At 39.7% G+C, this 26,805-nt stretch overlaps 1 protein-coding gene across 2 annotated transcripts; it reads left to right on the forward strand.

Moving 5' to 3' along the window:
• Nucleotides 1–537: 537 nt before the first annotated feature.
• Nucleotides 538–26,665, forward strand: MYCT1 (MYC target 1; the record flags this gene model as incomplete). 2 transcript variants are annotated; one of them, XM_084202939.1, is made up of 2 exons in its annotated part: nucleotides 538–787; nucleotides 22,110–26,665. In XM_084202939.1, the coding sequence occupies 2 exons, from the start codon at nucleotides 538–540 to the stop codon at nucleotides 22,640–22,642; spliced, it is 783 nt and encodes a 260-aa protein (XP_084059065.1). In that variant the 3' UTR covers nucleotides 22,643–26,665. The 2 variants fall into 2 exon arrangements, with proteins under 2 accessions (XP_084059065.1, XP_084059066.1); XM_084202940.1 differs by having other exon boundaries at nucleotides 731–787; nucleotides 22,115–26,665.
• Nucleotides 26,666–26,805: the final 140 nt, after the last annotated feature.

Genomic DNA, 26,805 nt, shown 5'->3' on the forward strand with positions numbered 1-26,805 from the left:
CTTGGCTATTTTCTCTTGTAGCTATCTTGTTATTGCTGTATGTCATATCTAGCAGCAGTACCTACAATTCCATTGGGGAATTGATGCTGCATTGTATTAAACGTGTCCAAGCAATTAGCTCAAAGCCTGTTTGTGTTCCAGGGAACTCACATTTCAGAATGGGGTGTGGAAAGGAAAAAATTTACAGTTACACTGTCAGGCCCAGCTAGTTCCTCAAACCAGCCAAGGAACAACAGTGAATACTAAACCATCCTCATACCCTAAATTAATATCCTAAAGAATTGGTGTCCATTAAAAACCTCGTGATGCATTTCTTTCTTACTGAAAATTCCTACCCATATACAAGTGCTATGTTGAAGGAATGTCTTCAACATAGAAAATCCTTAAAGGAAGGAGAAAGGAATTTTCATCTCTCTATCTCTGGACTTTTGGAGTTCAAAAAGTTTCAGAGAAGGAGGTGATTTGGTATTGTTCTGAGTCAATTTGCTCTGACTGAGGAAATGACGAGAAGGAAACTACTTCCCTGTCTCGGGAACCATGTGGTGCTCCAAGATAAGGCAAGCACTTACTAATTCGAGTCCAGAAGCAGGAAATGTGATACATCCATTTCCTTTCAGGCAAACAACACAGTTCCGTGGCAGCACAAAAGCTTTGCTTCTAGTGCAAAAATCTCAAAATTCAGAAAACAGTTGCTCCTCTGTGGACGTACCATTCTGTATTTGCTATTTGGATGTTATGGATAGGAACAGTACTTTTCCTCCAGTCCAATGGCCACCAAAGTTTTGGGGTAAGGATATTGATTTCTTTTTCCAGAATATTCCTAATGTAGATGCAGATATTTGTTGTGAATCGCCTTAAAATATACCTCTATATACTTTCAAGCTTCATCTTGGTTGCAAAAAGTAATGAATAGGTTTTGTATTTCGTGAGGGATAAGACTGTTTTCCAAATGTTTCTTTGACAAAGTTTTATCATGTTTTTAAATGAATGAAGATAGCAGAAGCTGCCAGGGCAAAATTGATTGTTTAAGAAAGTTCATTACTGCAGTCAATTGAAAAGGTGTCCATTGACTTCAGTCAATAGTCAGACCAGGTAGACATTCTCAACTGCTTAATGGATGGACCTACACAGCAGACATGATCTGTTTCATCTCCTGATGAAAATGTGATAGCAAAGGCTAAATGTGTTTCAACATTTGGAATAAAATCTTACTCCTCCAGAATGAAAAGTTATTTGTAATTTGTTTTGCTGCCTTATGGTGAGATTTTCCTTATTTTTTCCTCAATGTGTATTTTGTTTATTATCTATTATGGCTATTTTCTTTCACCCAAATCTGGGAATAGTTCATAACTGAAATGTACAGTGAGAGATGAAAGTATATGTTATACTGAAAGCCATTCAGGGTAATTAAAATAATTGATTTGATCTTAAAGGATTCCGTGCAATTGCTGTGGAAAATCTTTCCCTCCAAACATTCCTTCTGTTGCTTTCTATGTTTAATATTAACATGTATTAGCAATTAGCTTAGAATTAATTACATATCTGTTTCTCTCTATTGTATTATTGTTATTGAGCAATGATCCCTCCAGGAATCTGAACGTTTAAAACTAAAATCTGCTGTTTAAAACTAAAAAATTATATGCATCAGCAAAATACAACTTCAGTTGCACAGAAGTGCCACTGGAAAAGAGTGGGGAAAAAACCAAACATACAAGTGGATGGAAAGAAGTTCTTTTTCTTTCTTGTCATAAGGAACAAGAACCTATTGAATGCCATCTAGGCTTCCTGCAGTGACACATATATTTTCCTACCGAGAGACCAGGAAAGAATCACTTAATTTTGTGTCTTAGGCTAAAGAGTAGAGTACTGATATTCTTAGAGTACTGATGTTTATCAGTACTCTAAGAGTATCTAGAGAGTAGAGTACTGATATTTATCTTTGATAAACACAGATTAGCTGAGGAAAAATTAGAGTTATTACTGTTTCAGAGTCTATTGTCTGGAGGTTGTCTGCAGGACTCTGAAGAGCAACAATCATTTTTTTTGCGGTGAAGAGGGATGTAATTCTAAAATGGCAGTTTCAGAATAAAAACTTGCTGCATTTGACAACACAGAGTAGGACACACCTTATCAGACTTACTGCTGCAAGGGCCAGCACCTCCTTTCATCCTCATTGCTCACCTGGCTGTCTGTCACTGTACCCAGCCCAGATCACATCCCATTTGCTCAGGCTCTGACAGAAGATGAACCTCAGAAATTGGATTTTCATGAAGAGCTTTCATGGTCCTTGAAAGGGAAGATGCCTCTCAGATTTTTCTTACTTTTCTGATAGATTTTAGAGGATTGACTATAATTTTCTCTTCGTTTCCTGTAGGTACATCGTGTATGGTAGACTAGGAAGGGTGACTGTATAATATATGTTAGAAGATGATGACTGGCATAGGCTCACTGTGTGGAAAAATCACTTTAAACAATAGAAGTGTGTTTCCTGATATCCTGGAGATACATGACTTGAGGTAAAAAAAATATAAATTATAGATATAAATAAAATTTAGTTCTTTATTAAATAAGAATGCAGTAGTTGGAACTGCTTTTTTAGGACATGGCTTAAAGACTGTTTTCTAAGCCACCCACCATGTAGTACTGTGGATATTATTACATTACCATGATACATTTCTTCTCCCTGCATGTCTGACTTCTCAGCATCTTCCATGGACTCAGCCAAAGTGTAAACTTTAGTATATGCACAAAGGTTTGCTGAGAGGGACTAAGTTTGTGAGGAAAAAATCAGTGCTGTAAAAACAGTCACAGCAACCATTCATAATGATATTTAATCTCTTACGATTTTATAAACCATCTATTGTCTAACAACTGGTTCCCTATGCTGGAGAATATACAGGCATCCTGTTTTCTATAGTTGTCCAGTTTCCAGTGATAACTTCACACAATAACTTTTTAAAAGTGACTCTAAGAATTTTAGAACAATGAACAAACTTAGCTGTCCTCTGCTTACTTATGTGTGAGAACATATAAATCATTTTACAGTTGCTCCAGGCCAGTACAAGTGTGCCTTAAGCAAGCTGTGTCAAGAAAAACAAGATATAAATATCTCAATATAAGTCATTCTGTGTGAGTTGTCTAAGTAGTCTAAACCCTTTTTCTCATACAAAAATCTTAAAAAATTATAATATTTTAAAACATCAGTACAAGCTGATTTTGCAAGCTCTGTTCACAATCAGTGACAGACTGGAGAGTTAATAACTGTAATGCTTAGCTGTAGACCTTGCAGGAATTCTTTGAATTCAGATGCCACCATCATCAATCTGTAGTATTTTTGGAATGCTAAATTATGCAGTGGAGGAAAACAAAGGAAGCAAAAAAGTTGTTTTGCTGGCCTAAAATCACTTCTGCTAGGAAAAGAAAATATTGGACTCTTCTTCTGTTTAAATTAATGAGTTTATGATAGAACTCCTGTCCCTTTCAACAAATGTCCTCTGTGTAATGTGTCATAAGCAAAAATTTAGATCCTGACTCTCACTTGGCTGGAGCTTTTCCCTACTACAAATGTTTTGCAACGTCTTTGTAGATATCCATGTCAGTTTCAGATAAGCTGTCTGAGCTGCTGCCAGGATGCAGGAGCTCGTTTCTATCAGGTGCCAGCTTCTGTGAAGCTTTGTAGCTGCTGCCCACCCTCCTTTGCAGTGGGAATCCATGGTATGGTACTTTGGAAGAGGGAAGAAGAGGAGAACTTAAAGGCAGTCCCTGCTGAACTTCAGCACTGCTGATATCACACTGTAACTGCAGACAGAGAGCCTGGATTATATTTTTTATTACTAGTTTCAAAAGGAGGCTTAATAATAGCTGAGTTAGAAATTCAAGGTTTGATACTCATTCATCAAGAAATAATCTCACTTTTTACTGTTTTAATATAGACCTTATTGAGTTCATTTTGATTTATAAGACAACAGTGGGAGCAAAGATGTTTCCACTTAAACCAGGAGTGCATTTCTTGTAATTCCTAAAAGCATTTTCAGTTGCACACAAGTAAATACAATAAATGTCTTTAAGACAATCCCATTTCTTCAGCATAGATAGCAATATAATTTCAGATCAGGAAATTTAATTTAAATAGTACATTTGATCAATGTGACAGTAGCAGAGAGGAAAAGTGCAAGCAGATTTTAATCAACATTAACTTAGATCCCTAGACTACCCTTCAGTCTAGTTTTACTCAAGTATCTATTTAAAAATACAACCTTAAAATTTAATAACTTAAAACCATTAAGGACAATTTTTATTTTCTTGAATCAGAATCCAGGGTGTTATTTGTTTGGTGTGTGGAAATAATGCCATGTATCAGCTGGCTTCCAGCATTTTGAGATTGCAAACTGCTTGGCAGACACTGTAAGCATTATTGCTTCACCTCATAAACTACAAGTGCACCCATGTTTTAAAATATATCAAGTTTTGCCTAGTCTCTCCCTCAACCCACTGGTCCTCCTCATTAAAATGTGTCTGTTTGTTTGAAAGATGTCTGACCATGTGCTCTTGTGCTCTGCTGAAGAAAAAAAAAAAAATCACACTGTAACTGCAGACATTAGGCATTAGGGATGAGCATATTCTAACACCTCATGCTGTGTTTATCGTGTTACTGGTGTAGCAATAATCGTGCTAAAGGGTCTGCATCACTCTCTGTGCACTGGAGTAATACTTGTGAAGGTCAGCACTGGCACAAGCAGTGACACAGCTGCTGGGCACTGCAAAGTCCAGCTTAGGCAGCCATGGGAGATGATTCCTCTTCTGGGATCCTTCATGAGTGGCATTCATGGCAGAGGGGAAGCACAAGCAAGAGATCCAGCCCTGCTCCTTGCAGGTAGGACAAAAGCAGCATTTGTGGTGGCCTGTGTGGTGCAGCAGGTTAAACCTCTTGGCTTACACTTGGGTGTCTGTGTCAGCCCATTTCCAGCAGAGCCTGGCTGGTCTGCCCTCACTCCCTTTGCTCCTGCTCACATGCTGTGTGCACTTCCCACTCACACTTTAGCAGCAAAAAAAAGGCTCTGGGACCTGCCCCAGCTGTCCTGCTGGAGACATGGACACAGAAAGACTGCAGGCTGGAGCCAGCTGTGGAGCACTTGACAGCAGATGTGGCAGGGGGATCTTCTTACAGGCCACTACTGTTCCTAGTCTGATGACTGAAAAAGACCAGTGTCTTTGAACCAGAGTCACCCAGAGGGCCTTTATCCTGGCACTGCTCATAGGGCAGAGGATTTCAATAAGCTGACCATGCAACTCCCTTCCTGGCAGAAAGGAGGAAGTAAAGTTGTGACATAGAAACACTTACAGATTATTTACACCACTGAAGATTTTGTGTTTGTAGAGAAAACCTTCAGGGTTGAAGTGGAAAAAAGAGAGAGGAAAACACAACAAAATTACAGCTTGGGGTTCAGGTGATCTATCAGCCTCAAGGCTGTATTTCCCAAATTGTTATTATTCTTCTCTTCAATTCTCTTTTCTCCCTTTTCAAAATCACCCCAGTGTGTGCATTCATTCTTCCTGCTATTCTAATTCATGGCAATGAGCCAAAATAGAGCAAGGTGATTGCAGACACTGCATCACCTGAAGTTTTTCCTTACAGTTTTTCTCTTTTGTTTTGTAAATTCTCTGTGACTTGGAAAAAACACAGTAATTTAAAAAGTGCAATATTTGGCAACATATCACAAGGAATTCATAACACAAGGAATAAATTTTTTCCTGGGAGATATAATCTCTTTCTGCTGTCTTTGGGTTAGATCACTAATGCCTAAAAAAGTTTGGAAATGGGATGTGATAAAATGAGCTTTTTCCTTTTGAACTTATCATGCTGGGGTCTGACAACTTCAAGCTTTACAGGCTCCTGTGTTGGAAGCAGCCCCAATAGGAGAACAAAGACAGAGTGAGCCAAAATGCTTTCTTTCATCCTCATCATGCAGCCCTGTTGTAGTGTTTTAGGGAATAATTCCATGCAGTGCTTATCCAAAACAATGGGACTCTCCAAAATAATAGGTACTCTTAGAAAACAGAGACCTAAAGTAAGGATAGAGCCTTACAACTGGGGACAATAAATGAAAATTGAATTCCAGTGATAACTAATATTGCCAATTTTTAATTTCTTTAACCTCATTGCCTTTTAGCATTTAGTTCAAATTTTATGGAAAAACCAGTTATGATTACCCAATAAGAATGAAAATTAAAAGCAAGTCAAATTCATTAATACATGGTGAATGAGAGGGAAAGGAGCAGAACGATCTAAGGAAATGTTAGAGGAAGGAATGAACCATATTGTTCAGGTGAAGTCAGACATATCTGAAGGAATATATCTGAGTTCTTTGGTCAGGAGCTGGTACTGAAACCTTTCCTGTGCCACAGCCAGCCATATACACATATCTATGTAAGATGCAGTCTGCACACTGAATCTGCAGCTCCCCATCTGGCATACACTGACAATATCTACAGCAACCACTCTCCTGCTCAGATTTCCCAGAGTGCTTTATCAAGCACTGCTTTTGCAAGTCTGCTTGACCCTTGAATCTCAGAGTTTGAATTCTGCCTCATCAGGGTTACTGATCCACAGCTCAGGACTTGCAATTTGGGATTGTGGCTCATGGTCTATGATATTAAGGGGCTCAAATAATTGAGCAGACATTGAGCAGTGTCCATAATGATGGAGCTGATATGAGAGTTAATTGTGTGTGAACAAACCTTTCTTCTGACTCCTCACCTGCCTTTTACAATCAAATAAGTAGCTCACACTTCCAGATTTGCTATTATAAATTTCCTAGAGCCATAGTTCTTTATTGCTTGCCTAACCTTTCATCTTCTCACTAAGATATTTCTCCTTTGCTCACTCAAGATGGAGCCTTTAAAAAGGCAAAAATTTTACATGACTCAAACTACCTTTCTGTACTCTTATGTCTTAATAACAAATAGCAGTTTAACTCACATTCCTATTTCAAAGCCAAGTATATCTACTGATGGTAGAATAAGACCTTGTTTTAAAGAGTGTATAATCCAAATGCCTTCCTCATTGTTTTATTCCAGTATCAGTCAGTAGCATGTGAATTTGGGCCACCCCATGGAGAAGTAGTCTAACATAAAATAGTACATAATAAGGAGGGATAAATTTCCTAGTTTAGTCAGAAAACTGTGAGAATTCACTACATGAAATGGCCAGGAAAACTGGTTGAAAAATGCAGCCTTGTTTCTTAGCCCAGAAGATATTGTTCAGGTGGAGCACAATTTCCTTAAAGCATGTGCAAAATGTGTGGATGGTGTGAGTGCATACTACAGGGTAATGTGCAGACAGAAGTAGGGAATGCCTCTACACCTTTGTGTCAGTCTTGTGTGGACAGACCATGCCCTTGGGGCTGCAGATTTCCAATTCTGTCAAATAAGACACCTGCAAGCATACCTGGCTCAGTGTTTGTGTAGCCTTGTTGAGTAAAGGCAATGGTGATGTAAAGCCTTCTCACACTCCTCCTATGAGAAATTTTTATCAATTTCAAAATGCATTCAGACTCCTGAGCCAGGGTTCTTAATGTGGAATAAAATACCTTTATTCTTCCCAAATTCACTGAGAAATTGAACTGTCTTATTTCCTAAAGGCAACTTGAACTTAGAATAAGCTGGATTCCCTTAAGTATGTTTATGGAAATAGACATAGTGAAAGAGAGATTTTTGGTTGGGTTTCTGGTAGAGAAGATAGATGGTATCACATAGAATGGATAGAATGTTTCAGGTCCTTATTTGAAAATCAGAGATCATTTCCCTGTACTTCCTCATAAGAATGTTCTCAAAAGAAAAATTATGAGGTAAAATATGACACACGATGAGATAAAAAGGTAACTCTGGCTTTTCAAAGTTTTCCTGTAAACACACTGATTATTTCAAGTAGATTTAGCTGAGAAGCAGATGTACAACACAGATACAAAATATGATGCATTTAAACTACACTATGAAAGACAGTGAGATCTTAATTTTAATTTTTAATCCTTTAAATGTTTCCCTTCTTATTACCACATTTAAATCTAGAGTACCTACATGTTCTCCTTCCTGCTCCTCAGTGAAATGCCACAAATTTAATGGTGAAGTTCCAGATTGCTTCACCAAATATTTACCCTAAATGAGTAACCATGTTCATATGGATGAAGAACAATGGCAATGTCCCTGCACACTGAATTTGCAGAAATCAGGACTATGAAAATCCCATACATCTCAGCAGAGTTTTTAGGATAGGGGCCAGTTTTGCTTTTGTTACAAATGCCACACACTGGGATGTCAGACAGACCCTGAGAACACAGGTCAACACCTGTGGAATTCAGCTTCACCTATATAAGAACTGAAACATCCTTTTTGTTTTCCCCTCTTGGAAAGGGCTGTAGGACTGTGCATCCTCACAGGCCCAGCAGCATCAGAGTAACTTTTGCTGCATGCTTCCAGAGCTACAGATATTTCAGTTGCTTTCTTTTCCTCTTCAGATGATACACTGATCTGCATGACAATCCTGTGATAGAGATATAGAAAATATCACATAAGTAAATCACTTATCAAGTAGTCTGAAGCTGATTTAAGTATGCCACATTATTTGAACAAAAAACGTGGTAGCCAGAAGACTTGTAGGGCAAGTGAGACCCACACACACCACCTTCCCTCTGCTTCAATCTGTTAAGATCTCTACAAGGAAGACTTTATTGTCCTGTCTATCAGGTCAAAATCACCAGCAGATCTTCCCCTTTCCACTTCCCCTGAGCTGGCTTGGGATCTGTCACAAGGCAGCACTGGAGCAGCCTGGGCCAGTGACTCAGAGAGGACACAGCAGTCACATAAATAGTGCTGATCCTGAGAGCAATGGCAACAAGGGTGTGGAAGAGAAGAGACAGCATGTGATGGTGAGGCATTAGCAATGGCAGCAACTGCATTTGAGCATCAGCTCTGCAGTGCCAGCATGGCAGAAGTGAATCTTATTCTTTTGTAACACTCAAGGTCCCTGGCTCCTCATCTGAAGTCCTCCAGAAATATTGTCATATAAAAAAGAAAGAAATCCATGATCCATTATGTAACTAAAAATGAAGGCATTGCTCATCTTCCCCTTCTCAGCTTCAAGATATCCCATGCTCCTGTTCCCCCTCAGCTGTGTTTGGGAAGAGCTGATCTGTATGTAACTTTTCTGTTAAACTTCTCCTGCACATGGCAGTACTGTTTGTTGGAGTGGCCGTGTCCTTTTGCTTCAAAAGTCATATACTGGCTTCTGAAGGGGAAGAACTATCCCACATTTAATATCAGTATATGTATTTTTCTATCAGGTAAAAGATTTGTTGTGCACAAGAAAGTTTTCCCTTCTATTACTGAAGTGAAGGGGACCATAACAATAGTCAGATATTGAGAAAGTCTGACTGAGAGAGGCTTTGACTGAAAAAGTTAATATGTAAATGGATTCCAAGATCTTATGTGCAAGCCTGTCAGAGAGATAAAAGTAGATAATAATGAAGAACTTATTTTTTTCTTTGCCCTTATTCTGGCAAGCCCAAAGAAAAAAAGATTATTACTGCAGTTGGATGAAAGCAACAAACTATGTCACAAAGAGAAGAGACCAGTTTTTTCTTGCATTCTGTCTATTTGGAGCACAATTTCTTCCTGGTATATAAATTATTCTTTTAAAGTGAGTCTGTCACCCTCAGGCTGTGTTTTGTGGCATCCTAATTACTGTTTTTCTGCTTTACCCACCCCGCTATACAGCCATTGATTTATCAAGTGCTCTGCCATCTTTAGCAGGAAGGACACAAACCTGAGGTAGTACAAAGAAAAGGAAAAGGTTTTTCAGAGTATTATTTAAATAATAATCAAGCACACAGCATGCACACATTTGAGCAATGACACCTACATTATTGACTGATTATATGGTGCTCATTGTTACATGAGCTGCCAGAAGCATCACTTTTTATCCACCAAATGCAGAAATCTGGCCTGTAGGAAACAAAGTCTATTTCTTCTTTTAAGCACTACACCAGGGAATGTTTTGGAATGTGAAAATGTCACATAACCAAAGAAACTTAGTGCTCTGTGTTCTCCCCAGGACAAATGCCCTGAGGCTTCATGGTCACCTGCAGGAGCCTAAGAGTGTTCATACTCACAATTGCTGGTCAGCACACTGTGGGTGCCATGGTTCTGCCTCAGTTCTTCTTGCAGAACTTATTGAAGGAAAATGGTCTGTATTTGTACACAATGTCCCATTTTACCATTGTAATTTATTTTAAACAGGAGTTAAATGAGTTTCTAATATTTGTTAAAATCTTTGTGAGCCATATGACTGGTTGTGTGTGGCACCACCTCCCTTATAAAAAAGATTGATCTGAAGCATGGAGGGGCAATGAAATGTCCAAAATCAAAAAACAGGAGCTCAAGGCAAAATCAAGGCTCAAGACTGAATCTTTTTCTTACAAAGATTATTTTCATTTAATAGCCATGTCCTTTTGTCTGGAAAAAAATAAAAGAAAATTTTAAAATATTCAGAAAAGACTATCAACATTTATCAACAGTGCAATTTCCCCCTGCTTCTCAAGGAGGAAGTTTCACTTATACAAAGTGTACTTATTCTGATTTTGAAATGTACTGTACTTATTGTACTGAAGTTTGCACCAAGCAATCTGAAGTTATTCTTCTAATACAATTTATTCCCTTTTACTTGAAGAGGCAGGAAATACATTAATTTGATTTTCACATGTTGAAAATGAGACAATTGTATTTTAAGATTTATCTGTTAAATGACCACAACCGAAATTCCAGCAATGATATAAATATATACAGCATTGTTATGAAATAACATCTGGGAAATTTTCAGCAAAATAAATGGGGGAAAGAAACAAAATCGTCAATTTAATATAATATATAAACTTATTTGGGCTCTGACAAATGCTTGCTGAAGGAAAGAGCCATGGCAGTCTCTGTTTCTCACCAGGGGACTCTGCCTTGCTTCTCTGGCATCTTATTTGCAGAAGAAAATTAATTCCCTGTTTCGGACATTTGCCTTCCCAATCCAGCATCCTAACACACACTTATGACACGTTTCACCATTTGAGTGACATCTGTTGATTTTAAACCTTTTGCTTTTAAAAATTATGTTACATCAATACCATCTCTCCGTTATCTAGGGTAAGGGAAGATGAATCAACCGAGCAAACAGGTGGCTTCTGTGGGAAGTGCATAAGTAATGCAGGCACAATATAAACAAAGAAGGAAGCCATTGATGGCTCTGTTAATTGAAAAGTGTGGGAATCTCTGGGCAAGCAGGAGCTGGGCCAGCCTGGTGCAAATCCAGCCTCCCAGACACCACTGGCTCATGTGAGACAAGCACAACATCCCACTTCACACTGAGTCTCCAGCCTGGATCATTTGTCCTGGGTCAAGAAGAGTTGACTGATACTCCTGATCAGTGATCCATTCATTTAGAAATTATGTCAGCATTTCTTAGCTCTGGTTGCACAGATTTTTTATGACTGCTACTTAATTGGATCTCCTAGCCCACACTGATATAGATGTTCATAGAAATATTTGGTGCACTCTCCCAAAAAGATTGATGTTCACCCAGAAAGTACTAGCACAAAGAAAGATGAGGTTTTGAACCTCAGGTAAGTAACTGAAGAGTACAGTACTATCACATATAAACATACTTCTGTGTTCTCAAAATTCTCACTATTACACCTGTTTCCAGAGGAAGACATGCAGCAGAAGTTTGTTTTTTTTTTTTTTTTTTTTGCATTATGGATGTATTACTGTAGTGAAAAAAAAATGCAGATCACTATTCCTGCTCCTTGAATACTTGTTTATTGAATACTTGTTTATTGAATACTTTGGAAAAGTATTCAGCAAAGTTCACAAACAGCTCTTCCTTTCATTCTTTGACTTTGTACATCTTTTTAAATTTTCACCTGAAGAAGGTGCTATTGTTTTAGCAATATCAAAAAAAAAAAAAAAAAAGAGATTGTAAACAGAGCAGTAAGCAGTATTTCCAATGGCATCTATTTTTGATCAATGCAGAAGTTAGCTGTCAGTAGAACACACTGTGGAAGTATTTCAAAAGCACAATGCTATGAGTGAGAAAGGACTCTTCTGGAGAAACTTCACAGTTTTGAGCCTCAGTAGATTTCCTTCAACTTCTGCCAAGACACCATGCTGCACAGTTTCATTAATTTTATCTATGTTAATCATAGAATCATAGAATGGCTTGGATTAGAAGGGAATTTCAAGATCTTCTAGTTCCAACTTGTCTGCCGTAGCAAGGGTTACCTTCCAATACCTTGCTAAACGCATGATGTGCATTCAAAAGGGAGAGTAAGAGCTATGGGACTGTAAAGGGGAGATTGCTCCTCTCCTGGGAAACAGGGGAACAGATGAGCAGGTTGCAGGGGGAGAGGCAGAGAGATTGCATTGCCAAAAGCAAGGAGCAGAAACAAGGTCTTGCCTCTCAGGTGACAGAAAGGGACCCTTGAGCCTCAGAGGGACATGTGCAGAGCTTTCAACACTACTGCAAGCACTGCCTTGGCAGCCACTGTGTACAGGAGGCACTGGGAAGGATGAAGTGTCACCCTTCTTTTCTAGGGTATCTAATATCTCCAGGCACTCAGGGTGTGCTTTCTCACTCCAAATCTTTCGAAATATTCTTCTCTACATTCTTATAAGACTTGGGCTTCCGGTATGCTTCCTGACTTTTGTGGGTTCTTAAAGTAAGAGCAAGCTCCACCTGAGGCTGTATCTGGGTAAGGCACTGGCAATAGAATTACTGTGGTGGGACTGAAAATGTTTTCTATATATTCCTCACCCCACATTCTTCCCAATAACCCCTTCAAATCCCTGTGCTATGTTCTACATCTGGATGTCTTCTGTTTTCTTAAATCTAGGCTACATATTTCAGTACTTCATCCTTAATTTTCAGAGTATTAGAAAATTCTAATTGATTTTAAGGTCTGTTCATGTATGAGATTACTTATTCTCAGGTGTAAATTGTTTTACTCAATTACGTAATAAATAGAATGTTATGTTGTTCTGTGTCAGACAGTGATTTAGTGTTTGATTTACTTTTATGCAGAGGCCGTATAGCTTAGCTGTGCTTTTGTGAGGTGGGTAAGAATATCTGGCCAGAGGATTGCTTGCTGCATGTGCAGAAATGATCAAATTCTATTACTGCTTTTGTTATGCATTAGGAATCACAATGAAACCACATAGTAACAAAGTATGCCTGAAGGAATCTTTGCTTTGTTTTACATAGCTGTGCCAAAGGCATTAAATTAAACATGCTGACATCTCTATCTTAGATGTTTCCTTCTAATTTTTGCAATTACTCTTTATTTGTCATTCCAGTAAAAATCAACTGCCAGTAATATCAAGGGAACATCATTAACTCTGAGTTGGTTTGTGGGATATTGAGATGGCATATTCCACTCCTCTGGCTTTTTATCACAATGAATTATATTAGTAATCAAAGCAAATGTACTCTGGTCCATGAATATCATTCTGGATATCCCTGTGGATGTCAAGAAATATGAATTTAAGAATAGACTTAGCCTTATGCTCCTCTATGATCACAGATAATTGCATCAAGGTACAAAACTTTGCAAGCTTTACATCTTTAAACTTCTGAACACTTTTGCTGTGCCTTGGTTTACTTCACTTTCAAAGCCTCTGCAAAATGCTAGTCCTAAGTGTTTATGGTGATGCAATTCAGAATTGTTCTGGTTTTTGAGGTACTAAGAACATGTCTGTAATGTTCCATTGGAAGCTTTTTCTGATTCCTTGTTTTACTGGAATGAAGGTGGTTTCTGTACAGTTTCGATTTCCAGCCTCAGTTTCCAGCAGAGGGCAATGTTGTTCCTAGATAGGTTCCTCATTTGTAAGGTTAACTCCGATGAACAAGCAGCCCCAGCCCCTCTGCATTCAAAGGGATCATTAATCCAAAAGCACGGACTACTTTTTTTTTTTTTTTTCCTTGCCTTACTTGTAATTTAATCAATAATTTTTCTGACGCTTCTGGAGCCCATTTGCTTACCTGATGGAAGAAAATCTCAGAAACTGCACAAAGTTATGTCAGTGTGGACCTTGAGCTGTCATTTGTTCTGCCTTCTGTTTTCAAGACAGGATTAACAGGATTGACTGATGTTGCTTTTTAAAATCTTTACTGGGGGTGGATGCCCTATATGTCTGGATTATCTACGCTAGTTCTTACCTGTTCTCATAGTTAGAAACAGATTTTTAATTTCCTTTGCTTTACTTTAAACTCAGCACTTCTTATTTTATCTGCTGTGGACATAAAAAAGCCTGTTCTTAGGTGAAGTGGGAGAATTACTCTCTATTGCTGTAGAAAAGAATCTTGCAGTAGCACAGGCTGAATAAAACATCCCTTTAGCAAGTTTGTGTCTGAATGCAGAGCTCTGATATTCCTGGCAGCAACTCTATCTCACTTATTAGTTCTTATGTCCTGCGCAGTGTGCTTCTCTTTCAGCTAATTTTCCCCTACAGATTCTGTTTTCTGGACATCCCAACTACCTGAACCAATTTGTGCTGCAGCCTGTCCCTCAGTCATCTCACAAGAGTCATGTGTGAAGTTTCTTGAAGTTTTGCCATGACTAAGATCACAGCTGGCTGATATTACGCAGCCCGTGATTCATCCACCCAACTGAATCATGGACAGCTTACAAATGATTAATGAGAGGCTGTGTTGGTAACACAATTAGTGGCAATTGGGAAGATAGTAATATCAACACTTGTCAGATATAAAGAAATTGCTTTTTTCAGCTCAGCATGACAACTAGCACAGGAGTTGGCTACTGATACTAGCCCCAGCCTTAAAGCGATTTCTTGGAGCTGGTAGAACCAGCATAAAATTCCAAGTATTGCTAATCGCTTCAAGCCTTCTGTGGTGGGAAGAAGTGGTGGCTCTTTGGGCCCCAGGTGTCCTTCATTTCCAAACTTGCTGCCTGGCATACATGAGGATGAGTAGCTGTAGCCTGTCCAGATTAGAGATTTGCTATTGTTGAGGAATCTGTTCAGTGCAGGTAGCTCGGGGTGCAGCTGCAGGTTGTGTTCAGGGGGGCAGGAGGCTGAGCCCAAGCCTGTGACCTGCTGACCCTTTCCATAAAAAAGGGCCCAGGGACCTGCAGCCTTGCCACGGGACTGGACACTTGGGCTCTTGGAGACAGCAGGAGCCAAGGACCCCAGACTTTCCCACTCCTAAACTGGGAGGGGATAAAAGCCTAGAGGTTCCTTTGTTCTGGGTCCCTTCTTGGAGGCTCCTGCTGTTATTTTGTTATTTACTTATTGCACCATGATTAAATGAGTTTTTAGGATCTAGAGTTCTGAGACTGCTGTGGGACACCAGGGGTTGAGCTGGTAAGGAAACCTGGTCTGACTGTGTGGGTCAGGGGGTGTAGCTGTGAAAGGGCTTCTGCCCCAGCTCTGGTGGTGTGACTGTGACTGCCAGAGTGGCTCCTGGTTGCTCAGACAGGGAGGTGTCCCTGACACTGCAGCTGTGAGGAAGTTGCTGTGAGTTTGTTCAAGCTCTGATGAACCCTGGCTGCTCCAGTCTGGTTTTGCACAGAAGAGACTGTGTTATGATCCTCTGCTAATGACAGCTGAACCTCACCTGAAACCTGAGACCCCTCAAAAATAGTGTCTGAACCATTTATACCATCAGGTTAACAGCTTTGTAATATGTAGAATGCAATTCATGCTTTAGTACACTAGCTGGTGCTCTCTACTAAGCTGTGCAATGGATGAGTGAGGTACGAATTCCCCTCCTGGTTTGCATGCGTTTTATACCTGCTTTTGTCACCGAGCTTTCATTGTGGGAAAAGATCCTCTCGGTAAAAAAAGGCTGAGCTGATTTTTTCATGTTTGGAATCAAACTCTCTACTAGTTACCAAGACTTTTCAGCTTTGGGGCAAGGCAAGCTGAAGCTGTTGGTGCAAATGCGTGTGCATGCGGGGAGAGGAATGCTTACCAACTTCAACGAGTTTTGAGTAACTGGCATATGACATAGCATAAAGGAGAGAGATCTAGCAAAAAGGTGAGAAGGAAGGAAATAGAATGGAAATAAATTCTAGAATTCTAGAATTTTGTTTTAAAGGACAAAAATAACTCTCTTCCACTATATCTCGCAGTGGTATGCACTGACACTTCTTCTTGCTAATACAGCTGAAATCAATAAGCTTGTATGTTTTACCTCTGAGCTCGCTGGAGTCCCCATGGAATAAAAGCTGCATGTCAGATGCACAGTGTCTCATGCTAGTTTGGGGCAGATGGAAAAAAAGAAAAATAGAAAAATTACTCTCAGACATTTAAGTAAATGAACAGTCTTGCTTTAATGTAGTATAAGTAAAATGTCTCTATAGACTGTTCAGTTTAAACGCTGAAAAATGACATTCTTGGGTGACAAGCTACCTTACAACTTCTAATAAATTTAAAATAAAACTTCTCTAGTGGTGGTCTAGGAATGACACTCCTCACTTTAGTGATGCCCCCCACCCCACCCCCTCCAAGGCTCTCCCAAACCAGACTCCATTAGCTCACTCTCCAGAGCCTTCCCCTTCCAATTTCCTCCCCAGAGGTGGAGCTGAGAATTGGATGTACAAAATGGTGAAAATTATTGGGTTGAGATAAGAACAATTTACTGGAAACCACAGTGACATAGGAAAACAGCCACACCAGCAATAGTAATAACAAAAGTATACAAAAAGTGGGTGATTTACATGTAAAAAAACCAAAAGTTCAGTGTAACATGGCATAATCTGCACACAATGAACCAGCAGGTTCCCTACCCTGCCACGCTTTTGGTCCCACCTGAAGCCACACCCTTTTCCTGGAAGTGAGAGTTGCTTATTTCCACCCTACAAGGGGCCATGGAATATCACCCTGGAGTGCCCATGCAGCTCCAGGCTTTGCCCACTCATGGCTGCTGTGAAAAAATCAGCTTTGTGCTCGCCAAAACCAAGACAACTGCCTAATTATTACTCTTTGAATAAAACAAGAACAATGCAATAACAATAACAACAACAACAACAAAAATAAACAGCTCTAAAACATAAAAATTGCAATACTTGGAGGTCACCCACTAGAAACCAAATCAGGTGTGTATGTATCATCTCAGCCTGTGGTGTTTTCTGACTTCTTGTGTTTACCAATAAAATGAGCAGGACAGATGCTTGGAAAGCTGAGTGGTTCTTTGTTAGATAATATTGGCAAAGATGCAGTTTAAATTCATTAAGTATCCACAGCTTGACTAAAAGACTCTTTTCCATTTCTCTTTCCCTTGCATTTAGTACTTTCTCCTGGCTTCCTCTACCCACCCTGGTTCATGCTCTGAGATGCTCTCATTGAGGGTGCTGCTTACATGATTTTGAAAGGTACCACTCTCCCACCATGGCCAGCTGTAAAGTTTTCCAAAGTATATATTTGTGAGCATGGGAGAAGGAAGATCCTGTGCCCACCTTAATTTTACACCTTGGGGAACTTACCATAAGGATATAGGAAATATACAGCTCCCAAGGATTTCCTGAGGTCAAGGAACAAAGTCCTATTGCAGCTCATTGCAGGCAGAGCTGAGGGCAAGAGAGAGATTCCGTGGGAAAATGAATCCCCAACGCAAATGTGTTTTGGATTCAAAGGGATGGCTGATGTGGTCCATAAAATGAAACTCACAGAAGTAAAAGGTTGTCCTCATTAGGTCTGCAAGCATCCTGCATGCTTACATGATAGAAGTAGGATACTCTATCACAGAAGGTAAATCTATTTTATGAAGATTTTGGGCATTTCAGAGACTGGTGCATCTAGGTAGGGATTGTGTTGCTATCTTTTGGTGAGGTAAACCTAGAGGGATGAAGAAAAGAGCATAGTACACTTCTGACAAGACTGATTGGTATAAGCCACCTTTGGTTGACCCTGCTTCAGATGTCCAGGCCAGATGGGAAAAAAATTTTCAGGGCCCAGTACTAGGAAAAACATCTTATCAGCCAGTCTATCATCACGTTCCTAATGTGATGTCTAAATTGTTTCTCAGTTTCTCCAGTGTGGATTCTGTCAAGCGATAAGCACTTGCCAGAGGTTACCAATTTGATAGGATATATGCTATCACTTAATATATATAGTTCATGGAAAGTTATAAAATTTTTAAAGAAAGCTTCAATGACCAAGAAAACGTTTTGCACAGCAGATGCAATAATCCCCTGCACAAACCTGTAGCACCACATTTCCATAACACTGTGTGCAGAAACTACAGAGGAGGAAACAGAGAGGCTTCAAAAGAAATTGCCTGATCTGCATAGGTGTTGGGCTGACAATTGTGCTGACTTGCTGTTCAGACCTGGGGGTAACATTAAGAAGTTATGGGTGTTACTGTGGGTTCTGAAATGCCAACCTTTTTTGTATGGTCATGTTGGAAGTCCCACAGACAGAGAAGTAAAGTGACAAAGAAATCCAATTGCTTTTTTACCTTAGCCTTTCACTTCTGACTTTGTACCTCAAAGTCTGTTATTAGCAGCATCCATAATTTATCCCCAGATCTTTCTTTTTACTGTTTTCCTTAAAAGCTGAGGGCAGAATGACAGGCACAGCTCTCAGGAAACCATAAGTTATTACAATGGCCCCTTGGGACACACTTTGTATCAGTGTCATTCTGACTCCCCCGAAGGCTAGCTCTGCTCTGGCACTGCCCAGATTAAGGAAGAGAAAAACAATTTGGTGAAGGCCAGCTGTTCCACTCAAAATCCCAGGTACAGCAAGTCCCACTCTGCCTTTGATCTTTTTCTCTGTTTGATAATATTTTCTCCAATGTACCTCAGGGCTGTGATTGTTGGACATTCTAAAGAGGAAATCAATGGGCATAGATTTGCAATCCTACAATATAAGGTTTTAGAACAGAATTACATTTCTGTGAAATTCATCCTCTGCAGGGAGTAAGCAAAGAACAAGTTTCACCCAATAGCGACCCACAGTTCCAACTGAAGTCAGTGAGATTTTGGGAAGAGAAAAAATGAAATGTCCGTAACCAATAGGTCTAGTGATATACCTGTAATAAGAGCCAAAGGGGTTAAATGTAGGTCCAAATGGAAAAGAGAACATCTGGAGCCCTGGCAACTGAAATAGTCAGTGTAAACCCAGCTGTGCTTCATCAGGGAATAATTTGACCCTCGATTTTTTCATCATATATGGAGATAGAGAAATAGAAGAACTAAACAAGTTAAAGAAAATGACGCCATTTTCCAAAGGGATAATTGTCTGTGCTGTACCTCCAGCACAGGGCAACAGCACGTGGGAAGGACTGAAGAGCTGCACTCAATACTTTTGTCAATTCCCTCATCTGCTTGTAACAGTGTGAAACTCCGGTTAGATTGTGCAGGTGGTGGAAATCATGACTCAAGGGATACAGGAACAAATCCCCACCATGGTGCACCCCCAGGGCCAGGTACACTTGCGCTGCTTGCTGTGCTTCTGCTTACACTAGAGGCTGCTGAGCCCTGTGGAGATCCCCTTTGCCAGCTGAGAGCCCAAAGAGTTGCAGGGATATCCAGTGGCAGCCTGGGGGATTCCTTGGCAGCCTCAAATATAACCCAACTAGCATTTGAGCTGAAGTGCAGAAGAAATGAGCACAAGAAAGGATTATTTCTTGCTCCACTTTCCCGTAGCCACGCAGGGACAGCAGTAGTGCGTGGGAAGTGCTGTCTTCAGGACTCCCCCTGGGATTTATTCAACTGGAGGTCACCAAGTCCTGGCTCTCCCTTCCCACCTTTGGGAGTATGAGTAGGAACTTGCGGTAACAGAATGTATTCAATCTATTAAAATGGCATAATAAGCTATTCCTGACCAAAAGGGGCACAGTAAGTCCTGCTGTGTCCCTAAAGATGTTTTATAAAAGACAGAATCACGCTGAGCTTGTGAGAAGAAGGCTGCTGATAAGTGATCTGATCTGAAGCCAAGAGTTGCAGTGCAGGATGCTGCCTGTGGGTTCTTGCAGAAAGCAGATGGGGCAGTCACCCTTCGCCTTTAGTGTGTCCAGTCAAAAGTTTTGGAGTTGTAGAAATGAGAGCTTAAAGAAAATTTGTCTTTTAGGGTCAAGTCTGATCTGTCTCAGAATGAAAGGACACGAAAGTGCTTCTGAGAGGGAGCAGTCCCCTGCAACAATAACCAATGCATTATCCTTGCCAGTCTTTATTTGAAAAGGATAATGTTATAAGCCTACCTGAAAGCAGAGGTTACAGGCCAAGAACAGTAGGATTGTGAGCCTTCCAAGTATGAATCACATCACGAGCAATTTTTCCCTGAAGGGAGAAGAGTAAGAAGATAGATAAGGAAGATAATAACTACTGCTTCTTAAAGTGCAATTAACCAATAAATATGTACATTTCTTCTACTGGAAGCAAAGATAATGTTTCTTTCCGCTTTCCTGAAGTGTCTTGTCCTAAGTTAAGGCTGACTTAAAACAAAACAATCTGTTCCTGGGTGCCAGTACTGCAGTGCCTCTCCTCTGTCTGCAAGTCAGTCCTGCCTGGTACCTCTCTTCCCTCTTCATGGTGTGCTGGCTGCTCTCCATAGCCATCACTCACGCCACTCACTCTCCTTGCATCTCCAGCACCTGCTTTGGCCAAGTCCCACAGCTCAGATGCACTGTCATTATTATAGGGCTTGGGAATGACTGTACAGCACCATAAATTCAGGGGAAACTCTTTAGTGTCTGCTAGAAAATTCTGAGCCTAGTCTCAGCTTGCATTTTTCTGGCCTCTAATGTGTGCATCCCAGTCCTGGAGTTAATACCTTCTGTCTGGCACAGTGTTATTGGGCCTGCTGTTCAGTATGCTCCAGGAGTTACTCACCTTCCTCTATCTAATGAATACATTTTGCTTTTTCACAAAAATGCTTCACAAATATGAGAGAACAGTACAGACAGAACAAACATGTTTCAAGGTGTCCCATGGATATTTTTTTGCTTATTCCGTCTTTGCTCCACCAGTTGTCAACATAGTGTTCCTTCTTGTTTTAGATCCAAGCCCTTCCTGAATTTTGAGAGGATCCATAAAGGTTTTGCATTTATTTCAGGCCTTATTCAGGATTACAAGTATATCTCTGGACTTTTTACAACAGCAATAATGCTGGTGCTCAGTTGCAAACCGAGTGAAGTTTTTTGAAGTTACTGTCCTTTTCTTAGAAATAACAAAGAAAAATGACATCTCTCCATCCTGTGAGACCATGTGCAACAGAAAACAATCCTAGCCCTTGGTTTTGTTTTTCTACTTGTTTTTTTCAGATCTTGTAGGCCTTGAAAACATTTTTAAGAGAGCTAGAAATTTACTTTTCTTAATGGCAGATTAATCCATCTCTAAATTGGTCATTGGGGATAGGAAATATTCAAGAGACTTAATATTACGAATGGTTATCTCTGACCAAAATGATTTAGGATGTAGTCATTTACATTAATTGCTGTGAGGATTTAAACTATCTGTTACTCAGCAGTAAAAGGCTGGGAAGTGTTCTCATGCTGTAATAAATACAGAGCTTACTGCACTAAGAACATGGCAGAGGGTACGTCGCTGTTTTAATGGGTGAGTTTGCAAACATGCACACACAGAAGGTAAAGGTCTATAACCAGAAGGACAAGTCTGCATAAATCCACACCTCCTACTGCCCAGAGAAGGAAATAGCTGGCAGTTTTACAACACTTGGAGCTGGTGAGTGGCTGATTCTGGGAAAGGCTAAAGATTCTCCTTGCCTTGGTACAGAAACTGATATTAAATATACGTTATTTTCTGGATGTTGTTGAATTATGCAAATTAAACAAGCAACCAAAAAAAACCCACCAAAACAACCCCCAAAAACAAAACACCAAAAACACCAAAAAAAAACCCAAAACCCCACAAAACACCCAAATACTGTGTAGTAAGAGCACCCTCAACCGTTGGTTGTGAAATTCATGTGTTACAAAGACTTAAGGGCCGTTTCATCTTTTTAGGAGGTTGACATTTTAAATTAATTTTCTTGCAGGAATATCATTCAGAGTTACTTCATTAACTTTGGGATTAATTTTTGCTGTATTTCAGAGCAGATAACAATAGCCTTCACAGTGTCCATGGTGATCGGACTGGTGATCGGAGGGATCATCTGGGCATTTTTCACCTGCTTGTCCCGTCGCAGAGCTAGCGCCCACATCTCCCAGGGGAGCCCCTCATCCTTCAGCCGTCGGTCCAGACCCTCCTCCCACGGCCACGCTGCCAGCAGGACTGGATTTTACCGCAACAGCAGCTGCGAACGCCGGAGCAACCTCAGCCTGGCCAGCCTCACCTTCCAGCGGCAAGCCTCCTTGGAGCAGGCCAACTCCTTCCCCAGGAAGTCCAGCTTCCGTGCCTCCACCTTCCACCCTTTCCTGCAGTGTCCTCCCCTGCCCGTGGAGACGAACAGTCAGCTGATCACCCTCACCCCCACCAACACCACCACAACCCTTGTGGCGAGCACCACCAACAGCTTGAGTCGGCCTGAATTCCACTGGTCTAACAACAACCTCCGCATCTGCCACTCCACGCAAACCCCACCTCCCGCCTACGAAACCATCATCAAAGCTTTCCCAGAATCCTGAGCTTTGTCCTCGCCGCAAACACACGTGTGCATCTTTGGAGGAACCTCAATTATCTCAACAATTTTCTGTGCGTGATGAAGATCTCTGAGAAGTCTCCATCTGCAGCTGCAGAGGGGACATACTTTGCCAAGAGGCATGTAGAAGTGATTTCATGGAGCCCAACATCCCACTGTCTGAGAGATCACTTGTCCTTGCAAGGCTGGCTTTTATTTACTGCTCTGCTGTATGCTTGCATATTTATAGCGTTGTATCTTTAATTGCAGCTATTGTCTCTTCATTTTAGAGGGAAAAATGCTGCCACATAAAAACTAAATCATTTCTTGAAGAAACAGATAATACTAGAGATTACTGAGATACAAAGCACATCAATGCAAATGTCCCTATGTCCCTGTCCTGTTTTTTTTTAAGAAGTTTTGATTTCACATGTTTTTGTTACATTTTCAGAGAGCACCTCCTGTTACCCAGCTTCTTGCTATAACCCCAGAAGAGCCTCAGTCTGAGGAACCTTAGCTGCAGACCTCATAGAGGATGCAGTCCTGGCTGCTGTAGACATCCTGTTCTGTTGATTGCAAAGATCTGCTCTGAAAAGACTCTATATTAGGGGTGCTTGTTTCAAATTCCCCACAGTCTAGGAAAAAAAATTGTGAACTATACATAGCTTCATGAACAAAGTTTTGAGCAACATATTAAATGCATGATAACAATTATAAAGACTTTTCTGTCAGCAGTCAGCAGAACAGGTAGTCATGTTTTAATACCCAGTGAGGCTGTATGGGCAGAGCTCCTCATGTTTCATTTTTCTAGCTCTGGCTACCCAGATAAGCAGTATGAATGACAACTATTTTTTAATTAAGTTTCCTGATTTCCTATGGGATTAGTCATTTCCTTGTTTCAAATGGTTTTTCTCAAATTGTACCAACATTTAATTCTTTCTTTTATTTGCTGAAATCTTGTCTTTCACTAAAAGAAGATTTCAGACATCTGTGGCTGAATACAGGGATTGTATAATGAATTGGGATATGAAGATGAAGATAAAGATGAAGTATTTAGCTGAGGCTTACATGCATTCTTGACTTTTATACGTGTGTCATGCCAAGCTAACTCCTGGCTTAGTGGAGACTAATTGCAATGATATGACAAATGTTCAGGATTTGGAAATAACAGAGACAAATGGGACCCAAATTAGGTCTTATTGTGTCAGTTTCCTGTTAAATTTTTCATGTTCATAAGGGTAAAGAATTTCCACAAGTAGAGGAGCTGTCCACACCACACTGCAAATATGCCTTTTGTTTCTAAAAGGCTTGGGCAATACCAGCCCCAAGATTCCTGATTCTGAGGGGGCTTCTGTAGGGAGAACGAATTCTTTTTTCTGGAAGACACAAAGATTCAACAGCTTTTGAGAGTGGGCAAAATGCTTAACATCTCCCAGATTTTCCAGGCTTTTGGAAACTGGCAGCATGCATCCCTTTGCTGAGGTCAACATCCCTTGGGAAACACTGGCATTGATCTCTGATCCACAGTATTCTAGCCCAATATCCATCTATTCACAAATAATGCTAAAACCATTGAGCTTACAAGCAATACTTGCTGTAAACAACAAGTATTCCTTATTGCAAAGGCAAATTATTTTTGCATACTATTTACTGACTGGATTTCATTGTTTTATTTTTAGTGTGCAGCACATCTGGAGAGATGTATGTCATTGCTAGAAGAACAACCATTTTTTACAGAGTTTACAGAGCATTTCACTGTGGACACTATAGGTTCTAGCACACCCAGAACTTGTTGATAAGATTGTAACACTGCATTTGGCTGATCACAGGCTACAGACTTAAAATAGCAATCCTCTGAAGAAAAGGAAAGAAAGAAAGAAAGAAAGAAAGAAAGAAAGAAAGAAAGAAAAAGAAAGAAAGAAAGAAAGAAAGAAAGAAAGAAAGAAAGAAAGAAAGAAAGAAAGAAAGAAAGAAAGAAAGAAAGAAAGAAAGAAAGAAAGAAAGAAAGAAAGAAAGAAAGAAAGAAAGAAAGAAAGAAAGAAAGAAAGAAAGAAAGAAAGAAAAAGAAAGAAAGAAAGAAAAGTTATGCTTTTCCATTCATTAATAATTTTTTTTACATTTAGAGATTTTCTGAGTCTGGTGAATTTCATTGCATGCAAAATATGTTCAAAGTGTCCTTCCTATAGAATGGGTGATGCAGCCTATTCTAACCTGCCTACAAAAAAATAGAATTCAAGCCTGCTTCCTTTGTTTAGTGGGCTTGATGGACTGTGGAAGAGACAACTTATGCTACCAGCTGTGTACCCAGTGTGCACCCAACTGGCCAAAACTGCTTCTTCTTTGAGAGTGAAATAATTTTAGATGAGTAAATTTTCACTTCTGGATTGTAAGTGCACGTTACATTACAGTAGAACTTTCCACAGCGCAATTATTACACAATTATTACTTGTATTACACTGTATTTAGTAAACATTGTAAAAAGGAAAGCTTAAATGCACTGTATTTTTTTTTCCTCCTGAAATCTGCACTGGGTATCGAAACATTTCTTATGTGCCCTGGATTAGAAAGACTAAAAAAAACACATTTGGTGCATAGCCAATATGACTGTCAGAAGCCTAAAACTTGTTTTCACATCTGAAAGAAATGTTTTGCAAGCATTCAGGAAGCTTTGGAATGTGGAATAAAGTTAGATGCTATAATCTCAAACTCATGTTTTTTCTTAATGATGAATACGGTGATTTGCATAAAAGATCCTTTAAAGGGAGGAGTATTATCTTTAATGATGCAAGCTGATACAGTTAGAAATGTGAATGAGGACTCCCTCCTTCCTTTGCTTCTGTGGGGAAACACCCCAAAACTGAAGATGTTATTTGAAGTCAGGGTCAGAATTTGCCCTATGAGAACAGCGTCAAAGGATTACAGGTGAGAAGGTCTCTCACAAATAACAGGTTTTAAATCCACTGCTTTTTATATACTTCAGCTTCAATTCACATTGTGTTTGAGCAAATTCTTGCTTTAAGCAAAAGGGCAATGACTATAAGGTTCATGCTTAAATGGACTCATGCAGATTTTTTTGCATTAGGACCAAAGCACACTGCATAGGACCAACCCCAGAATGACACTGGGATTCAGGAATCATTGTGCGCTTGATATGCAAAAAATATTATATTTTCTTGATGAAATCATCTTTTATTTCGATTTAGAATACTAGAAAGAAGAGATGAATTAAAACAGTGTGTTACTGTAGATTTCAAGATTTCAGAAAATTCACAAGCATGAATTGAACTTGGCAATTATTTTGCATGTAATACAATTAAAATGGTGCTACCAGAATCACATAGGGACTGATAGGCAGAACTTTGATCAACATCCAGCTATCCTGATGCCTTGCTCTGAGTGAGCAGAACTACTTCTCCTCTTCATGAAGAGAAACCCTCTCCTGTTATTGTCCTTGCCCACAAAAAGTCACTCCAGTTACGGGTTCATACAGAAGGGGGAACTTGACAGCTCTTTGTCAGAGAGCATTTATGTTCCATCTTGTTTACAAAAGTAGCTCATGCTCTATTCCTTGATCTTTCCCCACTGAAGATCTGGTGATCACCTCTTCAGATAGCTACTGATGACCATACTGTAACACACTGAACATGAAGTATTTTTGCCAAATCACATTTTAAAGTTCACTTGTAATTTATCATGGATCTTTTGAATCATCTCAAAATCCATTCTTAAGTATAAACTGTAAACTATGCTCACGGGAAATATCCTCTCAGAGGTGAAATGACACATGCCAGATCCCTGACCTATAAGCATTTGATAAAATTAAGTGATGTCTATGATGTAGTACAGCTTCTGGAACAAAAAAAAAAAAAAGAGAAAGAAAATACTAATTGGAAATTTACCTCTGCCAAGCCCAGAGCAGACTAAAGAAAAAGGCATTGATATAAATTCGAAATACTGAGAACAGTATTTTAGAAACTACACTTACAAAGTTTTAAAACATAAGGAAAATATTTGTACCTTCTTGTATTCATTTGGGTCTCTTAATAAAAGTGAGTTTTTAAAGGGATTGAGTATTTGTAGTTCCTGTATGACTTGGTTTGGATATTTAGCTTTCCGAATGCCAAAAAGGATGACAAGATCCTAATCTCTTTTTCAATCTAATATTAATAT

The sequence above is a fragment of the Fringilla coelebs genome (genome assembly GCF_963513975.1).
Source record: "Fringilla coelebs genome assembly, chromosome: 3".
Classification (NCBI taxonomy): domain Eukaryota; kingdom Metazoa; phylum Chordata; class Aves; order Passeriformes; family Fringillidae; genus Fringilla; species Fringilla coelebs.